Raw genomic sequence first — 21934 nt, 5'->3', positions numbered from 1 at the left:
TTATGTTGAATTGATTAAATGAAAATTGCAGTATGTCCTTTTCCCTTTGTGGAATCGGCATTACCTGCAGCTGATTTATCGACATCATAAAGTGTCTGGCTTTATCCTGCTGCAACTACGTGCCTCTCATTTAATCCAGTCTAGCATCTCATGTGAGATTTATGCTCAATCATAAACAATCACAGAGTGGAGAAACTTTTTGCAAAATATCTTTTCAAAATATATCGTACACTCTGCGCAATGCTGCCGCAATTCGATATGCGTCCTGCGCCAGTTTTGTGCATTGCATCCTTAAGATGAAATAAACTCTTGCAACTTTGCCATTGGCACTGAATAAACCTAAACAAGTAAAATTCTTAAATGGCAATAAATGTTTTGGGGGAAAATGGAAGTTGGGAGCCGGTAGCCGTAGTGTGGAATATTGTATTACACATGTGTAAATATAGAGCCAATTAATTATTATGAAATCCGGTTTTGTTGCAGCACCCAGACTCAGACGATTTCGAGTGGCATTTGAAAATCATTTAAGCAACAAGAGGAACCAGGAATATTTCCATTTAAACATTTTCCCTGCGTGCGTCTGTGTGTGTGTGTGCGTGTGTTTATGTTATTGTGTGTGTGTTTCAGCCAAATCCCTGGATGCAAGTTTGCATCTCCCGAGTGGCAAGTGTTATGTTTGCTTTGCTGCTTAAGCAGCACTTGGGCATTTTCCTGCTTTCGGTCCCAGATGTGCTTTACTTTTAATAAACAATATACATTTACAGTAAATAATTGCCCGGAATCTGCACTTGCCAGCTGAATTTATTTCACCCTGCATCGTCTTCTGTCTTCTCCTCACATTTATTTACATTTTACTGCGGATGGTTGCTTTGAATTCAATAAATTGCTTTCAATTTTCTTTCTTCGGATTAGCATTTGGCCAGTTTTGTGGCTTTGCATTGCTGATTGCCATGAATTAGACACTGTCAAAGGGCAGAACGTAAACGTAAAACGCAAAACTAAACCAAGAATCAGCAAAAATGTCACATTAATTCGAAAACTTGCTGCAAATGCCGGATGCATGAATCACATAGAGCCAAAATAACAACAACAACAGTCATACTAGTAACCAGACAACAATGTGCTCAATTAAATACACAAAACCAATTGAAAAAAAAATACGATTTCAGCCAGACTTGGCAAACAAACTTTTTGGCCGTGATGGATGCAACAAGAACAGCAGCAGTGACAATCTTTCTTTTCCTTTTTGGGGCGCCACACAAAAAATCGGTCTTCTCCATTTTCCGAGTCTCGGTTTCAGACGTTCGGGGTTATGGCTGAAAATGTGTGGAGGGGGGAAAGGGGGCCAAACTCTTAATTAAATTGAATTGTTTGCCATGTGTTTTTGCCAGTCCAGACGCTCCAACAATGGCCCACAGTAAGGATACCAGAAGATGGGAGCAACAGGAGGATTTTGGTTTTTCACAACGAAAAATCCTGCAGCCACAGCAACAATTTTCCTGGCTTGCCACGGCAAATTATGATGGCATTTTCACTTTCGGTCTAGTCAAGTGTGCAGCGAATTTAGTTTACGAGATTTTATAACGATTGCTTTTTTGCTTTTTGCTGACTGGCGAAAATTTGTTGTCTCCACATTTTGTGGCTTTGCTAACACATGAGGTAAATGTATATTGTTTTAGTGCTTGCAGGCTCTAGATTTTATACTAGATTTTTAAGCTCTGCTAGATATTGGGTGATTTTAAGATGTGCCTTCAAAAAACATTCTAAATAATTCGAATTTTCATAGTAGAGGTGGATGATAAATGATGAAAAGTCTTTGTTTCGAGACTTTGCTCCGAAATAACAACATTATCCCTAAATACAATTCTCATTCTCCATTGCTTTGTTGTCGAATGGCTTTGTTGGATTTGTGTATATTGCTTTTGTTACCTTTGGCTATTTACTAAGACACATTTACATCAATATTTGGGTAACAATGGTATATAGATTCTATGTAGAAATTTCAACAAATGATCAAGTTTACAGTCTAATCTGTGGATTACTGCTGATAAAATGTAACTGAAACTAGTAAAGTAACTAGTAAAGTATGTAGCTTAAATCCAAAATGGATTCAATTTGAAAAAAATGTTGTTATTAAATTATTTGCAGCCATTCCTTCTGCAACGTCTGAGTGCAGAAAAGTAATTTAAGAAAATCTAGAGAACCACAAAACAAATTGCCATACACAACGAACGACTTGAACGATGATGTACAAAAGGCAAGAGTGAAATGGAATGCGAGGTACTCTGGAAAACTTTATTGCTGCCATGCAATTACAGCTCAGACCAAAGCAGCCAGCTAAGAGGAATTTTCATTTTTGATGCCACTGACGTCAGGCCTTATCCGCCTCTGGATTCTCCAAACCTCCAGGACTTCTGAACTCCTGAATTTCCATCACCCGGTTTTTCACTTCCGGTTGTGTTGCCTGTGAGGATTTCGCTTTGTTTTGTCGCCGTGTGGTCGCATAAATTAGCGCAACTTTAATCTGATTTTAATTGGGGGTGGCGGGTGGCAGGAAGGGAGAAAGAGCAAGGAGGCAGAAGACCAACGAGGTTTAGCTGCTAAATCCTTGTTCTTTCTATGGGCTTAGAATTCTTCGCATTGCTGTTTTCGCTGTGAAATATTAATGAAAGGAGAGCCGGATGAGAGCTTTAAGTGGTACAAGGACTAGGAAGGCTTAGAAGACAAGCTCTTTCCCCCCACCAATCAGCTTATCGTTCGCCCCTCTCCCAGCGGAAGTTGTAGATATTTTATCCTTTCCCCAACCCCACGGCCACCTAGTCTATGTTGTCCTCTCGTGTCCTGCACCGTTGTGTGCCCCCTTTGATATTTATATTTATTTGTTCAAGTTTTGAAAAGCGTAATTTGCTCTTTTAATTTCATTTCACGTTCTATTTGCTCGGCTCGTGATTCATGGGCGGCCTAAAAGGGTGGCAAACGGGGCTTCTATTTGCATCGTGGGGCCTTTATGTTGGCACACTTTGTAATAGGCTTTGCTTAGTGCCAGAAATGAGATATGAATAGGTTGGCTTTTAGAGAATGTATGCCTAAAAACACTGATATAAAAAGTTACCCTATATTACGAATTACATAGCAGCCGGTTCACTTCATTAGCTTTTAATTTTGAGATAATTTTTGCAAATATTTTCTTACATTCTGCCAGCGTGGCCCGAAAAAAGCCACGCCTGCGAAAGTATGCGTAATGAAAAGGACATGACAATGAATTAACACCCAGCAGATGGCCAGGGGAAAATGGCAAACGAATCGAAACGGAATGGAGTGGAATGGAATGGGGCGGAATGAAATGGCAGGGAAACGGAAGTGGAAGGAGCGCAAGCAGAACGAAACGGAAGCTATCATCATCATGGCTTTGCCATGACCAGTTGGTGGCTAAAACTCTGGACTTCGTCTGTGTCTGTCGCTGGGTCTTAGTGCCGGTTTACACATAGAGAAAATTCGCATTTCTATTTAGTAACAAGAAATTAAGGTTTAAGTTAATTGTATTTCTTCAAAAGCTATACCAGTTTTATTAAACCTTTGTTTGATTTTTGTTGGAGATACAAGATAACTGAATCCAATTCCTCGCAGTGTTTGAGCATTTGTGTCCTGGCATGCAAGGACTATTCCGAGCGCATTTAAGGGGCGAATTTTTGTCGAAATAAAACCATAAGATGCTTGAAATGCCAAGCGAAAAATAGTTTTGACTGTTGGCTGTTTCACATAGTGGATAAAAGGGGGGCGGATGCCTGGCTGGGGGGCGTGGCCAGAGGAATGGCGGCTGTTGCTGTCTGCAGCGTCAGCAAAGCCCAGCTCCTTTTGCCACCAAACCCCATCTTCCCCTCTAACTCCAGCCATCTCCCTCTAGTCAAACACAAAACCATGGCATGTGCAATTTTCATAGTAGTAATGACAGCGAATTTGTATTGGTGTGCATGTGTGCGTTATCAAAGCGCAAACAATGTCCTGCAAAGTAGCAGGATATGCCTGCCTGCCTGCCTGCCGCCTGTATGCATGCCCAAGTATGCATGTGTGTGCAAGTATATGTATCTATGTCCTTATGCCAGTTATTCAGCGTAAATTCTGCAGCTTTTGTATGCGCACCGTCGTGCGGAAGTGTTGATAAACCCACCTACCACGCCCCCCCAAAAACTACTGGCATTCCTCATCAGCCGAAAAAGTGAACTTCATTTGTCGTTGCATACTTTAAAGGGCTGGCTAAACTTTTCTTCGGGGGGATAATTTGCAAGCATGTTGTGATAATTGCCCCAAGATCATTTACACTTTATGGTCGTCGAAGTTGAAGGCAATAATCTAATTGAAAGATTTGTTACTTCAATTATATGCAGTTTGAAAATAAGTTTCAAATATTACAAGTTTGTTCCAATGAATTCTATCAAGTGAGAAGGTCTTTTTAGAATAACAACATTTTTGTTAAACTTTCTAGGCAACAAAAAAAAGGTCCTTTAAATATTTAACTTTCAGCTTGGGCTGCACTTGACATAGTTATACTCATAACTATTTTATGGGGCTCTGTTAGCTTAACCGCCAAACGAATTCCACATTGCACATCGCCAGTGTGTTATGATGGAAAAGTTTTTTTTTTTTTTTTCCCACCCGTGCATATTTTTCAATTTTCCGCCTTGGCCCCTCCACCCTCCGTCGTCCTCTGCGGATGACAAAAGTTTTCCTCTGTTTTTCACGCCACTGTCCGAGCGAATGAACGAACGAACGCTTCAAGGACAAGTTGTTGCCGAAGCCAGAGCTGAAATATATAAAATAAAAAATACATTTCTCCTTCGACCGGATGATATATGGATAGGGCACTTGAACGCAGGCCTCTTCTGGTGACCTCTTCCGGTACCCTTCACCTTCAACTTTTCCTTCTGCCTTCTGCCTTTTCCATTGCTGCATTGTTGGGGCGTTGGCAGCTTGTGTTTTATATACCTTTTGCCACAGAGTGGGCAATACACACATGAAATACAATTTGCTTTTAGTTTTATTTCCCTGCCAGTTGTTTTCAGTTGATTTTTACACTATTTTTCTTGTACGAAAACTGAGAACTTCAACACCACAAACAGAGCAGCACTATCTTTCGCTTTTGCGTAAACAATACTTCAAGGTTCTTCGAAATGGGTTCCTATTTTATTTTTATTTTTATTTATATTTTTTGTTTGGGTCTGAGTTGGGTCTGCTGCGTGTGGCATTGGAAATGTTTGGGGGTCAAGCGTTGTCAACGTGTATGATATGTTGAAAATGCATTGACAATGCTGCCGAACAATGTATCGCGTGTGTGTGTGAAAAAGGACATTTCCGAGTTATGGAATAAAGTATGGCATACATGGGATAAAAGATTGACATGCCCTTTTCTTTTTGGTTTATTGAAATTGAAAAGCTAGAGCGTTGGCTACGATAGCAAGATTCAATTTATATAAATTATGGCGTTTAATAAGTGAGGCTACCGATTTTAGATCCTTTCATCCACAATATTCTCAGGTTTTGCCACATGTTTGGCTACTTTGCAAACTGTAATACTGCAATATCATGTCCCGGTTCTTTTGTGTTTGTCGCTTCTCGCCTGACTGCATTTCAATTTTAGAGATTGCAACTGTTTTCGTGTGCGTCACATTTAAAGTGTCTTGCCCTCTGGCATGCGGCACACACAGAAACACACACACAAACGAACTATTCTCCATCATAACTGTCAAAAACCGACAGAAACTCATTCCACATATGCACATATATGGAGCGGCACAATTGCAAAACATAAACAGAAAAGTTGTAATCACAGCTGTCCGGAGCGAGAGAAGACCATGCCCAGATATGATGGACCATGAGGGATCTGTGGCACATAATGGTAGTTGGGTATTTGGGTAGCTGGGGGAATTGGACGGCAGTGATATGGGGGTTTTGCGAGCGATAATCATAATCAGCAAACTGTTGTTGCAACTGTCACTGCAGCGGATACACGCACACAAACGCACACACACACATTTTATTTATATTTTTCCGGCCAAGCAGACGTTGCCCCAGCAACCTCGTCATCATCATATATGGGTCTGCCGCAGTCCTCCATCTGTTTGGAGGTTCCTGGTGATGAAACCACAGCGGCGACACTCATTCGGTTTAATTGTTATCATTAATATGTCAACTTTAATGCCTACTCTAAAGTGAGAAAAATGTAGCATTTATTAAGAAAATATAGAATTTACTGGAATGTATAAACTGATCTATTTTATTTATTGATATAGTATTATTTGTAGACCCGTTTTATTGATATTCCTTGTTGACTAGTGTACAGTACGAGTGCGTGCAGCAGTGCGGGTGTGTGCAATAGCTTGCTACTGGTACAAGTGTGACACAGAGTGTGTAATTTGCACTTAATTGTCACAAATAAGCGAAAGGAATTTGTAATTTTTATTTTTACATTGCACAATCCTCAGTGGAATCGTCCGCCCCTGACTTCACTCCCACACACATTTTCCCCCTTTGGGGTGTGATTAGCTTAGTTTCCATTACCAAGAGAGGCTTGGCCCAATTTTCTCTGCCATTTAATTAGCATTTTGTAATACATTCGTCGCAATGCCCCCGAGTATTTCATTTCTCCGCCCACTGCCGTTGCTGGGTAGAACTTTTCATTTTAATTAAATTGCTTTATTGTCCAGCGGTTTGTCGGATGATTACATGGATTGCATCTGTTGCTGGAAAAGTCGGCAGCGAGTCGTTCGACTTTCATGCAAATTAAGTCAGTTTGATAGGTCGAGAGGTGGATACGTTGCCCCACACGCACGAACAGGAAAAAAGTGGTGATGTCATGCGGAATGCACTTTAAAGGAATTAAAGTAAACACAAAATAATTGGCTTAACAGGACTAAGCCTTAATTCGAATTATTGATCCCTTGTCTTAGTTTAGTTGCAAACTTATGCCAAAATTTCTAAAAGCCTCTTTGCTATTCTACCACTAAAGCTACAATTATTTGTGTAAATTGCTAATTCTGAAGTTGTCGAAAATGTATTCCCTAGCATCCCCTTGATCTTTTCTGGGTGTGAAAAACTGTTGAGCATGGGGCGGGGCATGACAGTACGATTTTGTGGCATACGGTTGGGTTTAGTGGGTGTTGACTGCTCGTTTCTTCACCTTTTTGCCTCGAACTGCGAATGTGTTTATCGCCGGCACTTAACCCATTTTAGCCGTGTCCTGCGGGCATCCAAGTCCTTAGACCACACCCGGAAAATGGGGAAAACTGCTGCTGAAACTCGCACCACCGTTTCTCCGGGGAATTGATGAACATGCGAGTGGAATATATACGAGTGTGTGGCAATATGCCTTCGTTTTCGCTTATATACAACAAATGACTGTCCCATTGAGTGGATGATGACTGTGCCGAATTCAGCCCTGTGCAACCATATTTAATTGCTACAAATTAATTAAATTAATGAGTTGTTTGCAGAGAAGATTTCCAGTCATTTGTCTAAAAATTAGCCAAGCCAGAGAAGTTTTTCCTTCCGCAGTCCATGACACATGATTTTCCTTTTGTGCTTGACTCTGGCTGCTAATGATGTATATCTGTTTATTTTTCCCACTTCCCAGCCGTATTGGAAAATTAATTTTTCCTTGTAAACGATTATTATGCAGCATGTGCGAAAGCAAATATAAAACTTTTATTAGGCGCATAAAGTTGATGTTGATTTCAGTGTTAAATTGGGTTGAATTGTGGGAGTAGAGGAGTTTTCCCGGCCAGATATCAATATTGTGCTTCTCACATTGTGTTGTGGTGCCATTTTTATGTCGCGTTCAGTAAAAGCCGAAAAGGAAATGGAAAATTTTCTCTCATTCTGTGCGTTTGTGGCCAGATAAAGTTGTCATTTGTGGCAGACGGATCGGAAATTGTAGAATATTGGTCATTCGGCGGGTCCGTTGTCCATTATATCGAGAAAATCAATTACGTCAATGGGAAATAAAAATGTTTTGTAAAGAAAAAGCAGCGTAAAATGGCGTTTATTGTCCAGGATTTATATGCAGGCAATTTGTATGAAAATTTAACGGCAATAGGGCTACAGATACTTGCAGTAATCTTAATAATGAATAAGCAAATAAATATGTACATATTAATAAATAATAAATAAATAAAATAAATAAGAAAAATCTATTAAATCTATCAATAAAAATATTACATAACTAAATATTATATAACTATCGTATCGTTTTAAATTACAGTGTTTACATAACGTAAAAGTATAAATATTTTTATTTTTCATTTTACTTTAAAACCCACTGCATACAGTTTTCTGCCAAATTTTCCCCCATGACCTTTGTCAACCATTTATTTTTGGCCATATAACAAAGCCATTGATCATTTCACAGGCTCAACGCGCACGACTTTAATCGCAGATAAATTTATATATTATGACATCAGCCCAAAACCCGCGCCCCATAAATTTCCCATGGAAGTGGGAGGAAAAGTGGTGAATGCTGTCCCACTTGTTGCCTTGTTCCTCCCCTTTTTCAATGCCATCTGTTGGGGGGCAGTAAACATGGCGCCTCTTTGGCACTCCCCCCCGCAGATTCTATCCTCGAATTCCACAAACCCCAAAAAAGCAGAGAAAGATATTCGGCGTTGTTTCAGCTTAGCAATAAATGTCATATGGCTGGCACATCAACACTTTATGTGCTTCAGTGACCCCCGAAAATGTCCTGCCAACATCCTTGCTCTAATTTTTCTGATATGGGACAGCCAGAGCAAGTCTTTACACGCTTTTAATTTCGTTGCTCCCCAAGGAATTTGGAGAATGTTTTTACATCACACTTTCACTCATTTATAGCCCAAATGAAATAAAAATATGACCAGCACGAAATTAAGATTGCGAAATACCAGAAAAGGACAGAGGCAAGATGTTCATCATTTGTCACTGTCACATATTTGAATCGTTTCCAAAACAATGCATATTAAATATATACCCATTACTTGGAGAATACAGACTTTATAGATTTAATATATAATATATACTTGGAAGACTATGAAATCATGAGTTCTCAAAAGCAATAAATTATTGTCTTGCTTTTAATAAGAGGTACTATATATTCGTTTACATTCTCTAAGGTATATTTCATACATATTCTTAGAATGAGTAATAAGAGAAGACCTGAATTTCTCTTCCCTACGCTGCTTTTCTAGTTTACGACTTCAATTTGGCCAAATGAGTCATTAATTTCGACTTTTCATGAGCCGAGTTTCCCTCTTCGACTTTGTCCAAAAGGCAGAGTTAGTTTCCTTCTTGGGCCCACTTTTATTGTAATTTTGTGGCCTTTAATTGAATTTTATTAGCATTTGTACTTATTATTTGTCCAGGCCGAATCCCTTTTTGCCCCTCAGTTCCACCCATTTAATTGTACACTTTATTTGCTTCGGGTGGGGAAGTGACACAGGATGGTGGATCGGTTTCTGGATTCTGTTTATAGGGTAGTTTCCCGTTCCCTCAGTTCGTTTCCATTACGAATTGTGTGCGCATTTAATGAGAGTTTGTTTTAGCCAGAAAGCCCGCAGAACAGAAATCAAAGAAGCCTGTGAAAGGAGGCTGTTTCGCTATTACTTATTTATAATTAACTTGCCTTGATATTGAAGTTTTAGCTAAACTTGCTTTTATGTATTTAATTAACACGCTTTTATTATTTTTCATTCCAGGTAAGAGCTCCAAATCAATTGATGTTTAAGAATATATAAGGGGTAAGACTTGAATACTTTTAAATTTGAAAGTATAAATCAAAATAGATTTAAAGCAATAGATTTTAGCATATTTGTTGACTTAAGCTTACAATTTAACAGTTTATTTAAAAGAATTTAAAGTTTTTTAGTCTGGCCTCATTGTTCAATTTTTGGTATTTTTATAAATAATTTAGACCACACTCAACTTAAACTAGAAAAGAGTAACTCAATAACCTTTTTACAAATGCTTTCTCAGCTTATGGTCGGTACCTTTTCGTGCGAAGGTGACTTTTGCGTTTTTTTCTGGTGATCAACTTGACATATCGCACTTTCGGTCGACCTCTTGATCTTACAGGTCTTGATTTTGGGCCCTTTGAGGAATTGGTATAGGTATTGGCAGTGGGTCTTGGCCAACTGTTGCCCATTGTGGCACTCGTAGAGGAGGGCTGCCACGACTGGGAATACATATCATTTGAGTTGCTGTAGGGTTCAAAATGCCCACCTACTCCATAACCAGATACAGGATTATTGGCATCTTCGAGAAATTCCTCCATTGTTGGAATGGAGGATGAAATGCTATTATCCTGACCACTGAAGGCCACAGCACTGTCATAACCATGTGCGTGATCCTGATCCATTTCCTCCGATTCCGGTGGATAATAAGCTCCATATTTACCGGGACTACTCATCACCATCACTTCCTCGTAATCCTCATAATGTGGCTGTTCATCTGGATAGTCTTCAAAGTTCTCAGACAAATCCTCATCCTGATAGTAGTATGGTTTATTCCTAAAGTTATTCATATACTCCTTGTTGGTATTCCTCAGTTTTGAACTGGATTTCTTGCGTTTACGCCGTCCACCGAACTTGGCCAGATATTCCCTTTGCAGAGCCTCAAGGAAATTGTTATTGAGTAAAGAGTTGCTCTCCACTTGATTATCCTCCGCTGAGGTGTCCTCATCTTCATTTATCTGAGGTGTGAAAATTTGTTGCAGCAATTGTTGCTGCTTGGAGGCTTTTACAATCTGAGGTCTCGCTGTTGTTGTCGTCGTTGTGGCACTCAAAGCCATCTCCTGATTGTAATTATCGAATAATGCGGGCCCGTAATTAGGCATTAAATTGGTGGGCGTTGCCATCATAGTAGGCGTGGTCGCCGTTCCCATCAGCTGCATTATATTGGGTGCCAGAGGTCCCGAATTTCCCACTGCCGTCGTATAGCCCAAAAGTTGTACATGCGGTTTTCCCACGAACTTGGGATGCATTGATGCGATCGTTGTGGGTGGTGGTGCAGGAACCGGGTGTATTTTCCTCGGCAACTTGTAGACATTGTGGAAATGCGTGTGCTGACGCACCACCTCCGGCATGTGGAGACGTATGTGAACGCTAAACGGGATTATACCATTGAAATCTATACTTTAGCATGCATCCCAAAACTAGGAACTACTATTCTTACCGCTCTCCACTGCTGCCGCCAGGAACCGCTTGACATCCGTGGAAGTTTAACAGCAACAGGCTCCATGTGCCCCATATGGCGATCCAGCGAAAGGTGGACGAGTGCTGATTCAGGATATCCAGATCCATGGCTCCATCACTTATGTGTGCGCTGGCTGTCGACCGACTTGTGACGCATCTCTCTGGTCAGTCGCCCACTTTTATTGCCTTGCAGACGGAGCAGATTCAATTTCATCGGCTTCGGATGAGTTGCTCACTGAACGGAAAAGATGCATGGATGTGAATGTGGATGTGGATGGTTGGGTGATGGGTTGTAGAGGGGCGATAGGGCGGTGCATCTTAACCTCACGTTTCCAATTGCGAATTTCATTTGCCAGCCTTGCAGCTTCCAATTTGTGGCGATGCTGACTCCCTCGAACTTCCTTCGCTATCTCTCTTGCTCTTTCTCTTTGATATCCGATAGGTTTGAAAGGCAAGCGACAGACACAGCAAAGAGTACAAAAAAAAGAAGAAAAAAGTAGAGTACATGCGGATTTCCATGGAAAGCCCCAGTAAAATTCGTTTGGGGAAGCGGCGCATGCGTAACGTTTTCAATTTCAGTTTGCAGCTGTTTGTTTTTGTTTACGCACTTTGCTCGCTGACTTCGTTTCGTTTATGCTGTCTCTTTCTACATGTCCCGCTTTGGTTGATTGCCATCTCTTTCTGTCTGCCCCCTTCGGTCTTTTTCGTTGCGGTTTGACTTTTTATGAAGCCGGAAAAATGCTCAAGTAGGTGCATTTCCCTCGAAGACCCTGAAAAGCCAACCAGTCTTTCTTATGTTAGAATAAAGAAATTATTATAACTTTTCTCTTGTTCAGAAAATGATAAAGTTAAAATGTATAGAGGGGAAACGGCCATCCATCTCATCTTCATAAAAAGTAATCCCTTCAAGTTTGAGGGATAGTGCAATTTTTTAAAGGTTCTTTTCACACTCACCACAAGTAGTTATTCGGCATTTTAACGACTTATTCTAGAAGTCCTTGAATTGAATGTTAAGCAACCCACGCTCCACTTTTATGACCTGCTTTTATCACTTATTTTTGCCGGATTCAGTTTGGCTTTTGTTTTGTGTGCGCTGGTGGGGGAAAGTCTAACTTAACCTTGGTAAAGTGCCAAAACTACTTGGTAAGCTAAACGCAGCTAAACAGAAAATGCAGCCAAGTAACTTCCAAGCCACTAACTGCAGATGAAAAGTGAGCGACGTATTTTGGCAGAGGGGAAAATGATGTGTCCTTTTGCTTCCGTTAGCCTGGATTTGCCACGCCAACAAAACGCATTTTGGCAGCCCCCAAAAACGAGGCGTCAATGAAAGTGTTTTTCGTTCAAGGATAACCACAAACTTTTCCCCAGCGAAATGGTCTTAAGCTGCTTAGCTTGAATTTAACATTTAAGTTAGGAAGCCAAGCCAAAGTGAAAGGTTCTCCTCCACGTTGATGTCTAGCCACAGTCTGTTCAAAGTTTATTGCTCCGCCGCGTTTATTGGCTAAGTGAAGTAAGAAGAAAAAAAAATCTATCTAAAAGAGAGGTGAAAAAAAAATAAGCGTTCAATGGCTTTTTGCACTTACATCATCCATAATAGTTGGCGGCATTCGGGTAATCGTCTCTCGCAATGATGATGATAATGACGATAATGCGTGAAAAAGGCAGCCACAAATAAGGGGAACATACATAACTACAGCATCCGTCGGCAGTAAAAACCCAACACCCGGCAACAAAAATCACAGTCATCCACCGTTAAATCCAAGCAGCTTAGAACGTGTAGCAAAAGTGACGTATTAAATCTGACGAATTAAATCTATACATTATTATAGAATGCACAGCATACCCTCGAATAACTTCATCCATTTTCAATATAAAAGAAACATTTAAGAATAAGATATTTTAACATTCAGACTGAAGCTCAATAATAACTTTGTTTCTAAGCCAAACCCAAGTCGTATGTGCTCTTCAATTCTGATCCATTATAGTGAGTGTAAATGGCGAAAAAGTTAGCAAGTGAGTTAAAAGAGCAGCGTCAAGATTAACAAGTCATGATTATTAGTTTGAAGAGAGCTATAAAAAGTGAGGCTGTGGCAAATCGTAGCAAATCGGTAGTGCTTAAGAATCTGACAGAGTGGGCGGTGGAGTTTCTTCATTACGACCCCAAGGAGAAGCATGTTAATTGGTTTGGGATGGGGGAACATTTTCAGCTACCTCTCGTTTTCTACTCGCGCCAGCATTCTGTAGAAAATTGTGTATTGCGACTTTTGGCTGACCTTTTTTTAAGTGGTTTTTGGTCTACGCCAAAGTTTTTCCGGCATTGGATGAAGTGCTGATTCTTTATTTTCCGCGAAAACCATTAACACGCATGTATGTGTGGCCATAGATGTTGTTGTTAATGCTACCAGCAACTTCACGAAGTGCAGCTCTTGACCTTTGGATATCTGCTTAAGCCCCGGGGATACTCGATGTACTAGTAGCTCGATGGAAAACGTTTTAGACCAATTCAACTGGTTTTCATTACCGTTTCTTCTTTAATGTTAGAGATAGTATAGTATAGTATATATGCTACATTGTTATTATCTTGAAGAAATCGCAAGACAATATTTATTTTGCTTAACCTTTTTAATAAATTAAATCTCTATCTTGTCTAATTAGCAACTAAGTTTAAGCTCGGCAACATGTTGCCAGTCTGACCTTGGCCTTAGCTTTGAGCCGCGCTTGTCAACATGTTGGGTGTGGGAAAGCAACAAGTTTGTGCCGTTTCTTTGGCTGTTCGTTATGCAAATGAGTAATGTTGCTTTGCTCTGGCTTGCCATTCATATGCCAATGGTTTGAGTCTCGGCTTGAAGCCTGGGTCAATGTCTTGCATTCGTCCATTGTTACCGCTTTGCGTCTCTTTTCTCTGCTGTTACGCACTTTGCGTTTAAGTTTAATTGTTGTTTATGCGAGCATTTGCTTTACTATTATTTTAAGTACCATCATCAGTGGGGGTCTCAGTTTTCCACTTGGGTCAATGTCCACCTCGATTGAGCGTCTTTATTATATTTTTTTTTACACCAAGCCTACCTTTCTATATTTTCATTCCCTTTTCCGCTCACCTTTTCATTCATACTTAATAGCAATTTGTAGACCTCTATTGTCGATTGCCGCTGACCATTCTTGGGAATTAAAATTATAAACTGATGATGTCACGTTTGGGGTGTTAGGCCCGCCCCCTTTGCGCTCTTCCTCTTTTCACCTTATCTATCACATCCGGCGGTTGGTTTGTTTAGCAAGTTATATTCATTGGGGCTTTTATTGTACTTATTGTATACAATTCCTATTTCGTCATGGGCCAATTACATATATGGAAAATCAGGAATGAACGCTGACTGAAATTCAGCTCAACAGCTGTTTAAAACTGAGAATGATTCTTTATTGTGTAATAGTTTCATATAACGCATGGTTGTTAAATTAAAGCCAAAGCATTGCAATATATCTTTAACTGTACAGTGCTTGTTTAACTGTGGTTATTACTCCCAGCAATTTGCCATGCATCTCATTACCCGCAAAGTTCCGAAAACAATTTGCATAGTTCTTCAAGTGAACTGGAAAAACTTGCTACAGCAAGAATAAAATGGTTATAGAGGAGTAAAAGAGAGAAAATGAGGAAAAACTAGAACAAAAACTTTTGCGACAGCCATTTGAATAATTACAATCGATGGCAATAAATTAAAGCGATTCGCTGGAATTTCTTTGATGTTGCTGCAAAGTAGCAAGGGTTTGAACATTTAGAATGATTGTCCCTAAACATATGTATAAAACCATTAGAAATTCTTTATCTTACTTAGAAATAATTATTATAATAACTTTTTTCTGGGTATTACACTAAACACTTTATTTGCCTATCAGTATCTTGTATTCGTTAGCTGCATCGTGAGGCTTTTTATTCCCAGTTTTTTCTTCGTGCAGCAAGCGTCAATATCTCAAAAGCTGTGCTATGTAAACTGGCCTAGAACAACGATGCAAACACACACTTGAGTGGCCAAAAGATACCGCCGTGAATGCTAAAACCCCTTCTTTAGTCTCGGCTTTCAACTGGTTGGGAACTCCAACTCCAACCTCCTTCTACCTGAACATCTGGACCTTCTGGCTGTGGCTTCCTGGTTTGGGTTTACTTCGCCTTTTTTCTTATTTTTTCGGGTCTGCCGAGATTTGCAATGGCACAAAACATGCAAAGACATTATCTCCATGTGTCTGTCTGCAGCTTTTTCCACTGCCCTGTTCTTTTGCTGATGCTGCTGCTGCAGTTCTTGTCCAAGCTGTAAATGTCAGTAGGAAAAAAAAAAGGCAAGATGTAAGGAGTTCTGGTTTTTCCTCTGCCAGCACAGATTTTCTTCAGTTTTCTTGGCTTGTTTTTGGGTCATTGGCCAATAGTTTTTATTGGCAACTTTCTAAGCCAACTTTCCACGGTCTAAATAGCGTCTGCAATGTGCAACAAGTAGGCAATTAAGACACACGATAATAAGCATAATAATTGACTAGATTCGATTGGAAGTGCTTCTCTTTTTTTCTGCACTACAAGTTCATTGGCTTCTTCTATTTCTCATTTTGTGTTCTTCCAAAATGATTACCCGAGACTTGATTTCATTCGATCCGGGATGGTTCGTGCCGCTAATGTGTATTTGATTAATTAAATTAATCAACTGCTCGATCTGCGAGTCTTATGAGAATCAATAAGGAAGGTAAACAGCGCATAAATAAATCTATAAATAAAATTGATGAGGGTCCTCCTTAGGGGTCCACTTGCTATCTGCGCCGTCTGTGCTAAACTGTTGACAGCAAGAATATGTGGCTTTTATTTTTTATTGCTCTAGGAGTGAATCAAGTCTGGTCTTAATATATTTTTTAATGGGTTTCTTGACTGGATTACGTCAGTGGTAACTATTGCCATAGTTCGTTTCAGGAAAACTGTGTGATAAAAGTTATAAATGCAAGTTGAGGGGCGGAGATTAAAGTTAATAGACTGTTTATGCGGTTGGCTGCAGTTAATTTGTTAATTTAATTGAACTATAAATTGGTTTCCTGATAAAATATTACTATAGGTAGTAAAATAATTTTATGTGGCAAGAAACAGAAGCAAGTCTACTTTTTTTCCCCCCTTTGAAAATACGCAACCAGAAGCTGGCCATGTAGAATTCCCAGCGCTATCTGATTTCTCCTCATGCAGCAAATCCAATTCCTGGCATTTTTAGAATTTTGCCCACAAGCTGAGCAAATTGCACGCCTTTTCAACATTAATTAGAAATGTTTACTAATCTAAACTGAAACTATCATGGACCAAAATCCACAGCAATGTGACCAGGAAAATGGAAAATGGAAAACGGAGAAGGGAGAATGGTGAATGGTGAAGAAAAACTAAGGTCAACACCAAAGCTGAAAGCCGACAGTGAATTTGGAGTCACTCCTGAACTGAAACTGCCACAGTGACTCCCAAACTGTCTGCATTTATTTTCGTCTGCCGCCCACCAAAAAACCACCCACACACACACCCACACATCCGAACAGCCACGCACACATTGACACAACCCAACCGACACACAGTGGATAACAATTTGTAAAAACAACACTCGAGCTGAACTTTAAGTAAACATGAAGCGAGAACTACATAAATGAGTTTGCTAAAACTCGGCACGAAAAAGTTGTCCTCTATCTTCCTCGCCGAAAAAAAAGAAAAAGACGCACTAGAAGCTGGTTAGAAAAAGTCTATTAGTTCAGGGGATTTATGTACTCTTTCTAAATTGGCGCGGAAAATACGCTTGAATAATATTTATATTTCTTAAAAAAATCATAAAATCTCAACCAGCAAAATTGGAAAAATATTGTAGTATTTTTTCTGAGTTATGCTAGCTGTATGCTATATTGAACTTAGTAATAGTAGTATTTATGTTTGAGCTTTATGTCCAAAAAGTCTTTAGGCTTATAATACATTGTTCTTAAAATGAATAACTTAATAACTAAAAACTAGACGGTTCGCTGGCTTTAATTACATTTTTAGCTTATCAGCATGTATTACAGGGTATCTAAAATAGTCGTCGGAGTGAATCGTGAGTCGGTGTGAATGACACGGCAATGGTTGAATGCTCAGTGTGCATGTGTGTGTGTGTGGATTTTGTTGTTGTGTCTGTTTGGGTGTTCCTTATCCAGCGTGTCCACGGTCCACATAATTCTCACACTTTTCAGAGTGGACACAGCGAAAGAACGACAGTGGTATCAAAAGGGGTTTGGTAGGGGATAGATTGTGCTTTTATGCTGTGACACTTTTGTAGACTCACTTCGACCTCAGTGGCCCCGCACCTCACCTCACCTCACCTCTACTCCTCGCCCTTCCCTTCCCCCCGCTTCCCTTTCCCAACTTTTTTGCGCCCAGCGCACCTAACCACACTCGTGATATCAAAAAACTTTGCCGACATGTAGAAGAAGCAGAACAAGCCGAAGCTGCAGATGAAGAAGAAGACGCGATGATAGCACTGATGTGTGAAAAGGGGCGGGGCAGAGCACTTGGGCTCTTCTTTTTTTTGCTTTTGTTTTTGGGGCGGGGCTGGACGGATGGATGGATATATAGAGATGGAGTTGACAACTCTGGTTTGTTTGCACCGCCGCCTCAGGGCGAATCCAATTAATGTCTGAAGCGTTTTCACACCGCCACCTTGATTGATGCAAACTGTAATTACAAATACTTAAAAATATAAAGAATACGAAAATAAAAGGTAGAAATCATTTGGAAACTGCCTAAAAACTAAAAACTTGAAAGATTTCCACTTCTTAGCAGTCACTAATATCACTGAATATCAGAATGTTAGGACTTACTTGCAACAAATTTCGAAATAATGTATATTACTTTATGACAGACATAAATCAAATTTAATCCCCTTGGCTTTTGATCGATTTAAAATGTATTGCTTCTCCTAAACGTAAATGATTGAACTGTGCCCCCGCCTCGCTGGAAGAAAAACCCCTCCAACCTACCGATTTCAAGCATCATTAGGAGGGAAAGAAAAATGCGCAGCTTTTCGCCCATTATGATATCGCTGGGAAGTCATCTAATGTGACTTTTTTTTTCCCCCACGTTGGCGCGAAACGAGCTGGAAAATCTGCAATGACGAGGCGGCAACGGCGACAATTTGATTTCAGGCAGCGACGACAGCTTTTCACGGCCTTAATGGGTTAACATTAGGCGACTTGTCGACGCAGATTTGCATGCAAATTGTTAACTCATTTTGCACGTGTCTGCGCCCCATTGCGAGTGTGTTTGTCTTGGCTTTAATCATGTCGCTGTCTATTAGGCTAACACGCGGAATGTTGACTGCAATTCGGTGCTATATTAAAGCAATCAGCGAACTATTGAAATGAGCCAACGAAAGTTTGGCCAAGTTTTGCAAAGAACAGCAAACTTATTTGGCTGTAAATTGCCAGTTTAATTTAAAATCGTTAACTCCCTTAAATTTGTTTCAATGCAACCCCCCCGTTTGGTAGAATTTTCAATTCAATTTGCTGCCACCCTCTGTAAATGAACTGTAAATCGAATTTAATGTTGCAATTTCGTTGTACCTTGCATTTCGATTTCTCTTTCTTTTTTTTTCGTCTCATTTTGCCAAATCATATCGGAATCAATTATAAAACTATTAAGGACCCACCCTCGATACAATACCTCGCCGTGCAGCAATCCAGTCAGTCACACGCACCAGGCGGTGTCCTTCTCCTGCCATTTTATACCGAGTCCTGCCACGAGGACACCCACCCACCCAATCGCCGGCTCGATCATCCATCCCACCCAGCTGGACTGCTGGCCATTAAGCTTGTCATCAAACGTTACAAATTAATTACATTCGCAGCGAGCGAGAGAGCTTCTGGCCAAAGGGAAACGGCTTCCGTTCCTCATTTCAACTGAGTTCCAGTACCAATTCCCCTTTTAGCCAGCCAGCCAGCCAGCCGGTTCCTATTCCCCTTGTTGTGTGCGCTCCATTAAAACTAAAAAATGCAATTACATATAACGCCTGCGGGGCCACAGCAACCGTAATAGCAATAGCGAAAGCATCACAAAAACCAGCAGGAGCAGCAGCAGTTACAGTACAGTACGCCACAGTACAGTATACCATAGTACAGTACGATACCAAGGAGCAGTCGAAGGATGCTGGCGATGAGTTGATGGAACAACGTTAGCCAGCACCGCTCATGGCCATGTCCCTGTCCTTCTGCTGATGATGATGCTCTACCTCTGTCCTGCACCGAGCGAAACTTCCGCTATAGTTGCCAAAAAATAAAGTAATATAGATCTAACATAAATTATTTCTATACTAACAAATATTTAGGCTTTGTAGTTATACTTTCCGAAAAGATTGGAGGACAACCCAAGATCAAGTGGCCAGGGATTTGTTTTCTCTGTATGTGTTTTGTTTCCAACTTGTTATTGGCATTGAGGGGACTGAGTTGTTTCTGCACATTTTTAATTGCATTTGTCAGTTGTTAGTTAGTAGTTAAGTAAAAATATTAATGCACTTTGTGGCCAGGAAATGGAGACTTTATCAACTTCATCATGGCTAAATTGTATGATAGTTAATGGCAACTTTAAAAATGAGACCCTGAAATATAGTTAGTAGTTCTGAAAGTAAAACAACTGTTCAAAAGTATGCAATGCAATAGAACCAATGTTATGAATTGGAATTTGTGTAAACCACATCGTGTTACATCATTTAACCCGCTTTGTTTCTGGTTATTTCGCTGTATTTTCTGCTCTGGCTGAGATTTACGGTTGCTGAAATTTTCTAACCCGCCTGCTGACGGATGGAAATCAAACAAAATGCGCATTTTTCTGCGGTTTTGTGTGGCGGTTCCTGAAATTGAATGAAAATAACTGACGCTATCTGGGGCGTTAGTCCAAGTTGCAAAGTTGCCAAGTTGCTGCATTCGCTGCCTCGCCGCTTCGTCGTTTTTCCCCACTGATAAGAGACGAGTGACATCCTTGAAGGCGATGACGACACTTTTCCCGTCTCCTGTTGCTTTATCCACCCTCCACCACCATTTTCATCACGCCTGTTCGCTCGTTCGTGTCTCTGTGTTTTTAGGAGTTTATTATCATTACTCTGCCATATGGTGAAAATATCCCACGAATGTTGGAGCACTGCGGAGCTGTGGGGGGGTTTGTACTGGCTGACGTCAGCTGGAGAGACGCCACCATCATCGTCATTATCAGCAGGGGCTTCATTATCATCATCGTCCGCGTCGCCATCGCCATGATTGTTGCTCTGTTTGCACTCCCCCACATTTTCTGTCTCTGGTTCTCGTCATCATCATCATCATCACCATCATCATCAGTGCTATCTGCATAACTCATCGGAATAGTCAGGGGTTAGGAGGGCGTGGAAGTTTTCGGGGTTAACTGCTAGCTTGCGTTTTCCACGGTTTCAAAACAGTAAACTATCCATAGGTGGAAATATTAAAAACATATTTGCATATGGGAAATAAATGAATTTTTAAAATGCTGCTCCAAATCTTCATACATGTTCCTGTTTTGTAAAAATAAACAAATCTTTAAATAATGTATACAACTTATATCACTTTTAGTTACGTGACATTATAAAAAACTGTGGGGCATACTTTTTAGCACCTTTAATAAATTAATGGTTAAGCTATATTATGATTGCTTTTTGTATATAAAGATATATATATAAACTGTTAAAAAATGTGGAAACCCCATTTCGTATGTTCATTATATCAATTGTTTCCTGCAGTTTTAAGTGTCTGCAGAAGGGCGCCGTAAGGGGGCTGCATGGTAGACAGGGTTGCCATGTTGTGCACATTTTCTAAAACGTTTTTGTGTAAATTTAGCGCAAATTTCCGCTCCCCGCCACCCCGCCACGGCGCAACCCTTGAAACATAACCACCCGCACACTCAAGTCTTGCGCGTGTGTTTTCATAATGCGCCATAAAGTATGCAATGTTATTTTGCGCTTGATGAATTTTTCCACGTTGCGCAGTTTTGCAATAACCACGGCACATCCTTACACACTATGCCACCCCCCGAGTTGTTGTGCGGGTAATAGTGTAAAGTGGCTTTCATGCTAAAGTGAATTAATGTGTATATAAGGCACAGGACCAGGACTTTCCACAGCACCATCGAGTATTTGGGCATGGAAAAGCCGATCAAAAGAGCAACCAAAAAGGTGAAAATGCATTCAATACCATAATTTCCAATGCAAAGTGAATTGAGCTTAAATTAACAGCAAGAGAGTTCGTACGTACAATGAAATTTGTAGTCCAAACACATTTTCATTAATAAATAATTTCTATTTGCCCTAATTCACCATTCACTTCCATTCCATTATTTATTCGATCACCTATTTTTCCACATATTCTGAATGGCCCAAGAGCCACAAATTCTCGAGATAAAGCAGCGACTGACACTCGATTCTCGAAACGAGCTCTAATTAATTTCCACTCCTGGTGCTTAACCCCTTTGTCACCTCCTCTTAACCCATCTGTAATAGAAAAATTCACCGCGTTTATCCCAGTGACTCTCTTTCTCCTTTTCCTGCTAGGTTTGGTTGCCGAAGCTTTTAGCATACATATTAGATAGAGTTTACACGTAAACGTACTTCATTATTATCCAGACGAGTGTGTCGCATGCTCAAACATGCCCGAAAAAAGCCACCAGAGAAGACTTCTCTTCAGACTTCTCCTCT

The 21934-nt window shown here is 40.3% G+C and overlaps 2 protein-coding genes across 4 annotated transcripts in view; one reads left to right on the top strand and one right to left on the bottom strand.

Annotated features, from left to right (window-relative positions):
* LOC122622238 (maternal protein pumilio) overlaps window positions 1-21934 on the top strand; it is a 171746-nt gene that overhangs the window by 49879 nt on the left and 99933 nt on the right. The gene's annotated exons all lie outside the window — the stretch shown is intronic.
* On the bottom strand, window positions 9998-11321 carry LOC122622239. Its single transcript, XM_043800553.1, has 2 exons — window positions 11194-11321; window positions 9998-11123 (listed from the first exon to the last, which is right to left on the bottom strand). The coding sequence occupies exons 1-2, from the start codon at window positions 11319-11321 to the stop codon at window positions 9998-10000; spliced, it is 1254 nt and encodes a 417-aa protein (XP_043656488.1).

The sequence above is a fragment of the Drosophila teissieri genome, chromosome 3R (assembly GCF_016746235.2).
Source record: "Drosophila teissieri strain GT53w chromosome 3R, Prin_Dtei_1.1, whole genome shotgun sequence".
NCBI classification, from domain to species: domain Eukaryota; kingdom Metazoa; phylum Arthropoda; class Insecta; order Diptera; family Drosophilidae; genus Drosophila; species Drosophila teissieri.
This window is presented reverse-complemented; position numbering and strand designations above follow the sequence as displayed.

What these genes read in the sequence shown, in the direction of transcription:
- LOC122622239 (XM_043800553.1), bottom strand. Translation starts at nt 11,321, where the DNA reads ATGGATCTGGATATCCTGAATCAGCACTCGTCCACCTTTCGCTGGATC. An exon ending in GGCGGCAGCAGTGGAGAGCG is followed by an intron (nt 11,124 to 11,193) that starts GTAAGAATAGTA and finishes AATCCCGTTTAG; the next exon opens with CGTTCACATACGTCTCCACA.